At 50.1% G+C, this 8,303-nt stretch overlaps 3 protein-coding genes across 3 annotated transcripts; 1 reads left to right on the top strand and 2 right to left on the bottom strand.

The window, feature by feature from the left end:
- The first annotated feature begins 230 nt into the window (after window positions 1–230).
- BO85DRAFT_424954 (uncharacterized protein) lies at window positions 231–4,691 on the top strand. The gene is made up of 2 exons (XM_025658064.1): window positions 231–574; window positions 637–4,691. The coding sequence occupies exons 1-2, from the start codon at window positions 425–427 to the stop codon at window positions 4,510–4,512; spliced, it is 4,026 nt and encodes a 1,341-aa protein (XP_025513356.1). The 5' UTR covers window positions 231–424; the 3' UTR covers window positions 4,513–4,691.
- Window positions 4,692–5,161: 470 nt separating this feature from the next.
- BO85DRAFT_451217 (SUR7/PalI family protein) lies at window positions 5,162–7,011 on the bottom strand. The gene is made up of 2 exons (XM_025660540.1): window positions 6,455–7,011; window positions 5,162–6,390 (listed from the first exon to the last, which is right to left on the bottom strand). The coding sequence occupies exons 1-2, from the start codon at window positions 6,590–6,592 to the stop codon at window positions 5,533–5,535; spliced, it is 996 nt and encodes a 331-aa protein (XP_025513355.1). The 5' UTR covers window positions 6,593–7,011; the 3' UTR covers window positions 5,162–5,532.
- An 11-nt stretch (window positions 7,012–7,022) lies between these two features.
- On the bottom strand, window positions 7,023–7,888 carry BO85DRAFT_451216 (uncharacterized protein). Its single transcript, XM_025660539.1, has one exon. It carries the CDS (start codon window positions 7,607–7,609, stop codon window positions 7,340–7,342), a length of 270 nt encoding a protein of 89 aa, XP_025513354.1. The 5' UTR covers window positions 7,610–7,888; the 3' UTR covers window positions 7,023–7,339.
- Between the last annotated feature and the right edge of the window lie 415 nt (window positions 7,889–8,303).

The following is an 8,303-nucleotide window of genomic DNA, read 5'->3' as shown; positions in this document are numbered from 1 at the left end:
CTGTCTACTGTCTAGACCTCGTCGATTAGCAGCAACAGGGATTCGGGCGGTGCCCATGACATGTGCCGCTGCCCAATGACGTGGTTCGCGCCGACCACCGCGTTGTGGCTGGTGGTGTGGCTAGTGCATTGAGACGCCACAGTGAAGGCGGTCAGGCGCGTCGGTTGCCGACGAGGTCGCGTCTGCCGGGAACAAATTAATGAGCTGCGCAGCTTGCGCTAGGAGCCAGACTCAAATAATCGAAGCGATAAGATCATGAGTACTGCTACCCACTATACAGTTCTGCTCCTGCAGATGGAATGAAAACCAACGCGGATCCGTATACGTACACTAACCAAATCTTCATCTGCTGAAATCTATCACCAGACTATGTGGCCCTATACCAAAAAGCTCGCTCGCCTTTGCCTGCTTCTAGATCCTCACGATGGCCTCCGCCGAGATCTGGATTGCACCCGTCATTGAGAGATGTCTCGCATCTTATAGTCAAGGTTCAGCTAGTAGTACTAAGTACGAAGATGATGGTAGTAACCTTCGTTTTTCTGCCCATGTTCAGCATTCGGCTTTGATCCAAGGTGTAAGTTTGATCAACCTCCTGCGGCTATAAGGACTATTGTACTGACTATATTTCCCGACTAGTGGAGGGAGCAAGAGGATGTACCCAAATTAATCTTGACCGACTCCAAATCCCAGATCGAGGCTGTTCTTACACATGAGGCATTACGGGTATACGGAAAAACAGCACCGGAACATCCATTGGGCGCGGACCTGGCTCGGGGTTACTATGTCCAGTTGTTGGACTTTCAGATAGTCCTGGAGTATACGATAGTTGAGCCGAAGGTTCATCTATATGTTCAACGTTTCGATATCGACTGGGGCCGCGGCAAAATCAAATCAGCCCCGCAGGGCAAGCTCGTCAATAAGAATCCTTCCGTCAAGAAATTGATGCAACATGTCGTTCACGGTCTCAGAGGCCCTGAGGCGCAAGATGTGGCACATGCGGAACCATTTGATGACACTTTTGGAACACAGGCTTACCAAGACACTCGGATATCTGCTTCGCAAGACATTCTCATGTCCCAACTACCCCCAATGTCCGCTTTCAAGAGTCCAGCGGCTCGTACCTCGTCTGTTAGCTGTTCTCATATGACAAATAGTTTATTGGGGAATGCAGAAATGCGTGCCGGAGCGCCGAATGTTCCCGAATCAAGTAGTGACCCTGTGCACAGACGAAAGACAAAGGCTGGAGAACAACTTCGGAGTAGACAGAACAGTGCCGAGGTTACCAAACCTTCCCCCAACTCCATGACTGTCCGGCGAAGTTCATCGGCTATCAGCCCCACGAGGCTTGAGAATGCCACGGGGACAGGGAAACCTGATACCCTCATTCGACTTCCAAGTGAGTCGGCGACCCAGAGAGTCAGCCAGCCACCCTGTGATCCACCAGGCGAAGAATATGCACAAGAGTCAAATGCTGCTGTTACAGAGACTGGGTCAGCATCCATTACGATTCAGGGAAGTCCTATTAAACATTCTCCTCAATCTATGAAACCGGAGAGACCGTATCCCAGGCATACCGATCCTTGGCATGGAATGACAAAGATTCGACGGAGAGACATAGAAATCCCAAAAGAGCAAGCTGAACTGCTGGAACAACATAGGCGCCGGTGGATACCACCATCTCCAGGAGAAAGCACGCCACAAGGGCATGTGCCGCCCAGACTCCTTGATCAATGGAACAAAACGGCACTCCGAAGGAGTCGCATGGCTCGAGAGGAGATGTCTGTGGATATGGAGACTGAATCTCGCCAGCTTCTTCCTAGCCAGCCCAGCCCTACACCTCAGACCGATTCGGAATCAGAGGGCGAGCCTTTGACGTCACAATGGTCAAGTTCCCCAGAGCAGGGGTCACGTTCACGTCAGGTTTTGCCTGCAGATAGCAGCCCAGTGCGTGTTCGTACCTTTAGGAAGGGAGGAGAGTCAAAAACGGAGACATCCGAACAGCCGCCGCGAGGTAGCTTGGAGTCTGCTCGTGGCAATCAAATCATACCACAACCGATGTTCAAGACTAAGGAGGGCCCTATCGGTCTCGGCCCCAACGGGGATGGTCAGCTTGTTGGCCGTGAGGCGACTCAGATGGAAGATACAAACTACATTCAAGATCTTCAGGATATGTCTGATGCTGAAAGCGAAGACTCGATGATGGACACGTCCGTTCCGTGCCCGCTTGGTGATGTCCAACAAGTGCAACTTACTAGTCAATCAGAACAGGAGATTACAAGCTCTGGCTCATCACTTCCTGGGCCTCGCATTCGCGAACATGTGCAGGTTGTGGATACGCCAGACAACAATGTTAGCCGTCGATCTGGAGACTTTGCTAAAAAGGACGCTGGTTTACAAACTCGTCACGATGGGCAGCTGTCATCTGACGCAGCGAAATCGTCATCTCAGTCACGGATCCTGAACACGTATGCCAGTAGTGGATCCAAAGGGACTTCACCGCAGGATCGTCAAGATGGCGCCACCGCTACTAAGAACTCCGATATACTTGGTACACAAGTGAGCAACGGCGGTCTGCATAAAGACACAACGCCGTATACGACGTCGGACATGGGGCTCAATTCATCTGCTTCAGGAGTTCAACCGCGCAGTGTGTCGACCAATGGCCAGATGCACAACTCACAGAAGTCAGATCCGTTCTCCTCATACCGAGAAATGCCTTCGTCAATACCTTCGGAGATCGGGGCAGTTGTAGCGGGCCTTGATCAGCCCACAATGTCGCGCCCAAAACGTCGTGTGTCGGAGGTCGAACAGGAGAAAGAGTCCCCTGCAAAACGGCCTAAGATGGAGTCTCATCAACAGCCAGCTGAAGAACCAGCGTTGAACATAGTTGTTCGTCGCCGAAGCTACATCAACCACTCCACCCAAAAGTTGGAGGAGGCGCAAAGGGTGTATGAAAAGTTTCGGCGTGATTATCCGAACTATTCAGGGGACTTCGCTCACTTTACCGAGCTTTGTTCGAGACTCCACGCCGTCCGCTCCAAGGGACACTTGCAGCGGTCTTTCTTATGGGATGACTTCATAATCAAGCACCTCGAGGATTATCCACGCTATATCGAAGAGTGTCTCTCCGCGGGTACCAAGTCGTTGGCATATGAAGAGTTCTTTTCGTCGTCCTACTCTAGGCCTTCATACAAGAAACGGAGCATTACCACTCATGGGATTGAATCAAATGCGGCCCAGTATGTTCCCGCTGATCAAGCCGCGGCACCCGATACCGATATCGCATCTCCAAAAGCAAACGCTTCTTTTACGGGGAGTCTTGTCCAGCGATTCACTAATTTCCACACCCATTCCTTTGGTCCTGAGACTCAGGGAACCCAGTCTGATACGGATATGGACTATATGTCATGTGTTATGTCGTCTCCAACACCTCAAACAAAGGTCAGGCGCGACACAAATGCACCAGACCTCCCAGTATTGGACGAAGAGGCTATGGAGACAGACTCGGAACGGGGTTCGGAATCAGGTATTCCAGTCAATGAGACTAGGCACGAGCGGGATGGTTCGCCGGTGGACGATCAACCCTTGGAGTCTTCCGTGCCTGCTGGCGAAACTTATTACGACGTTCAAGACCCGTTTGTGAATGAAGACACCCCGTCTGCGCAATTAGAACAGTACTTGAAGTCTACTTTGGACGAAAAGGAGACGCGAAGCCAGGTCAACACTCGCGCGGGAACAGCCATTGCTGAAGAGCTGGCAGAGCCGGGACAGCCAGAGTCCAGTGTCATGGAAATTGCCGTCGATCGCGCGGAGATACCCTCAGCTGCGCACGAAGCCTGCCAGGAAGATAACTTGGACTCTAGCGTCCCAGAGAGTGGAGATTATATTATGGACGAACAACCCAAACCGGACTTGGAATCCAGTATACCCGAAAGTGAAGCTGCAATGGCAAACCCAGCAGGCACAGGGCAGGACGATGAGTTGGAACTAGAGCACCACTCAGTCCCCCACTCCCCACAAGGCTCAACCGAATCCGACATGGTGAGCGAGTCCAGTTACGATGAAGACGATGACACCGATTCAGAAGCAAAGCCAAACGCAATACCACTACCCCCAGATAGTGACGCAGATTATGGATCCGACCTTTCAGACGAGGAAGACGAAGGCGAAGACGAAGACGACGAAATGATTGACGAGACGCACGAAACAGCCAGCATTGAGCTCGGCGCAGAGACCCAAGATGCCGCCCAGCTCGCGCAGCAGCAGCAGCAGCAGCAGCAGCTTTCAGACCTTGAACCCGAATCCGACACGGAAAGTATCAATGAGAATTGGTTCGTGTCCCTTCGACACATCCGTCCCAAAGGCCCTGTCTGGTCCGACGACCCCAACACGCCCTTCAAGCAATGGGCACGAGCGGACCAGGCCGTTCTTTCCGAACGCAACCGACGGGGCGGCGCATACCTGCCAGTTGACGAGAAGGGAGTGATCCAGCGTCCTGGATATCGTCGATGAGGGCGATTCTATCCCCAATTCATGGTTCTAATTCATTTATCTTCTAGGGGATTATTCTTCGTATACCCTTTTTTTCAGCTGTATCTTTAAGATAGTTATTTTACCTTCTTTGTTTGTATTACTATTATTAAGGTCGCTACTATATTTCGTCTTCTAATTTAAGATTTTATTCATGAGAGATATGAGGAGTGTGCTTCATATATATTATGATCTTTAAGCCAGTAATCCCGTATTCTAATGCCTCTTCGATGGGAAGAATGGAAGTGGATTGTTTAAGAGGGGTATTGTGTTCTCAAAGCAAGGCCAGATGGTACTTCAATCGAAGAGTCGCTATACAGCACGAGGTGGGCAATAGTTACAAATGGCCCGGGGCCATTGTCCACTTCCCGAATAGAAAGCATTGTTCAGTTGAACCAAATGACAAATGCATTGTTAAGGTAGTAGGTAAGCATCTTATTTCTCCAAATAAGCGACTTGCATCTTTCCCTTCTCCCTTCTTCCCCTTACTAAATCAGGGTATCGATTGATTATACCTTGATCGGCTCCACCATGAATGAACAGTATCAATCAATCACGCAGGCAATAATGTAAAACTTATGTCTATCCCTTTACGAAAGAAGTACTAATGGCTAGTTACCAAATAAAATAGTGAAAATGGATAAAGGTAGATATTTTCAATTCATATACAATAGATGGATGCAACTAGCATTAATTCATCATGCCAAGAGTCGCAGCACTGAATGAATCAGACCGGACCAAGGGCTCTATAATCCAAGTTCCAAACCCTCCATACTCGGGGTATCACGGGTATGCACACTAGCTTTCCTGCCTTTTCTTTGGCTGGAAACAAAATACACAAGTAAAATATAAAATAGAAAATGTCATCATCAGGTTGTTGTTGTTGTCATGACCGAGCCAACCCAAACCAGAACGCCAGTATGAACAAATGTTGAATATATTCCTTCCTTTTTTTTATTCAGGAAGTGTTTTTTGTGATTGATGTTGGTAATAGACCATCATTTAAGCATGACGGAAGGGTTCATAGGCGTTCGTGCGACCCGTGGTCTGGTTGTTGTGGATCGGAGGCGGGGGAGGGTAAGAGGTGTTGGTGTAAGGGATCGGCTGGGTCTGGCCGTGAGGGCCCAGAGCCTCGTAGGTGTAGGGAGTCTTTTCGGCCATGACAGCGCGATTGCGGTTGCGGTGGTTGTAAGGGGAGCGACCGGAGCAGCAGCAGGAGCTGATGATCCAGAAGAGAGTGGCTCCGAGGGAGAAGGCGACTGCGAGCCAGGTGGCGACGTAGATGTTCTTGCCCATTTGACCCTTGATGCCGTATTGCTCGAGATCGGACTTGAAGACGCCCTTGAGGACGGCGAACATGGCGGTGGAAGTGACGGAAGCGGCAGCGGTGAAGAGGAAAGCAACAGCAGACACCAAGCTGGTCACGCAGCTACCCCAGCGACTGCAGATAGCAAAGACACCGACGACCAGCTCGACGATGGTGAGAGCGAAGGCGATGACGTAGGCGATGAACATCCACTTGGAAACGGCCTTGTAGGTGTTCAGGGCGCTCTTGACGTTGCTGGGAAGGGCATTCTCCAGACCGGTCTCTTCCAAGTTCCAGATCTCCATAGGGTTGAACCAGAACTCGGCCTCGGGCTTGGAGCAGTTGCTGGTTTGATAGCTGTTGTTGGAGGTGATGTTTCCTTCACAGTAGCCCCAAAGACCAATGGCATAGAAGTCCTCGATGTTGTATTGTTTCTCGATTTCCTCGAGCGCAGCGGAGAGATCGCCATCCGAAACACCGGTCAGGTCACTCACGACGGAGGATACTGTCGATGCGGTGGAAGAGGCTTCGGAGGTAATGTTCTTGAGGTTGGCCTGAAGCGGAGTCAGTACGATCGGACATTTGAGTGGGGATGCATGAAAGGTCAGCAAGACGTACTCTGAAGAAGTAGAGATCATTTAGCGTGCTGGAGCTGGATTTTGTGCAGCCCAGGCCCACCATGATGATGCATATTAAGGAGGCGATGGTGAGGACATATGGAGTGAAGATGCAGACAATGCGACCGCCTTTACCCATGGTGACGGTTGATGTGGAGGATGACGTGGGGATGTATGTATGCTGTGGTTGTTTTCCCTTGCTTATCGGGGGGGTAGTTTTGATCTCAGGTCCGAACAGGTGGTTAAATAAATAGAAGCAGGACACTGAACGTGAGTGTATCAGGGTTGATGGGTGGTGATGAAAAATGTGAGAGATGTAAGATGAGAAGAAGGCTGGGACAGGATGATTTTATAAAAGAGGCTGCTGGGGGATCAACACAAAATTACTTGTTATTTACTGCGTTGAATTTAGTTTATTGGGGAGGCGCAGTCAGATGGAGAGAGTTTGGTTGATCAGCGGGCCAATCACGGAGGGCAGATGATGGACTACGCCACGCTTGTTTCTATAATAAATTCGAGCGAGTTTCCACCGCAACCCAAACGCGGGATCCAGCACGGTTGATAGTGGAGCCTTTTTCTTTAAAGGGTTCTGGTAATGAGCAGATATTTTCATAGCAAGCAATATTTCTGTTGACATTGCACAGAACACACTGCAAGGGACTAATCCCCATTGAGGAAACTGACCCTCGTGGCGGAGACTCACCAGCCCTACCGCCACGTCAGAAAGTGGCTGGGGTAATACGCGTCCTCTTCCTCATTATTATCATTATTACGCTGATATTAACCTTGTTTCCTAATATGTTATCAAGTCAGTTGATGTATTCCATTTCATCAACTTTATACACACACGGGATTTCTGGTCATTAACTGAGTAGTCCTGCGCAATTTATGTCGATCGGGTCGAGTTGGATCGTATCACCACAACCAACCTATCTGATACACGGTGGACCAAAGAGGCACCGTACAGTGAAGTAGCGATCGTCATCATCGGGGATCTGCTTAACCATCTCATTCCCAAGGTTTCCTGTGAGCCTGGATCTCTGGATGAGCGTGTCTCACCCTCAGCCCACCAACCACGGAACCTCCACTGACTAGGCTTCATCATTCTGAGCTTGGCAATACGCGGTCCATGTTGGATGCTTTTATTGGTATGCATGACATTCTCGGAAGTTTCTTCTGCATCGACATATTCCCTGCTGTCCGTCCCATGGTACTGCCTCAGGGACGTCCGATGAAGTGCCCCGTGAGTTATCTCAACAGTGATTGATGGATCATCGCCACGGAGTATTCTTAGCAAGGCAACTGGCGTAATCAACCACGACTAGTCGAGTCATGACTTCATGACCACCTATGAAAAGAAGCAAATCTGCTGTTTCAATTCTCAACCGTCGCGGCAGACGGGAAAAGTGCCGGGATTGACCCTCATCCGATCGACCAGACTATTAACCCGGGCTTACGTTGAGCGTCTTGGCGGGCCCGTCTCTCATCCATGGTTCCTCCTTCGGCCTCGACCATCCCTTCACTGCCATACCTGCACTCGTTGCTTTCTCTTGCATTCAACAACATCGCGGTGTTCATCCACGAACATCATTTATCCGATAAGGCTGATGAGGAGAACTATGTATATCCTATGATCAGTGGGTCGTCAGATCCCTACTTCATACGCACTTCGTTGAGCTATACTCGATGATCGTTGATAAGAACCCACTGACTACTTATTACGGTGTACAACGTGCACTATTTCAGCGACAGGCGTGCCTCACTGCCTAGTGCCTACAGGTAACACTCAACAGAATGCACAAGGATGGAGCGTCCAAAACGGAATGCCTTGTGACGTCAGTCAGTGCGCT

This window comes from Aspergillus piperis, assembly GCF_003184755.1.
Source record: "Aspergillus piperis CBS 112811 unplaced genomic scaffold BO85scaffold_15, whole genome shotgun sequence".
In the NCBI taxonomy this organism is placed as follows: domain Eukaryota; kingdom Fungi; phylum Ascomycota; class Eurotiomycetes; order Eurotiales; family Aspergillaceae; genus Aspergillus; species Aspergillus piperis.
Note: the sequence above shows the minus strand (reverse complement) of the source record. Positions and strands in the feature narration are given on the sequence as shown.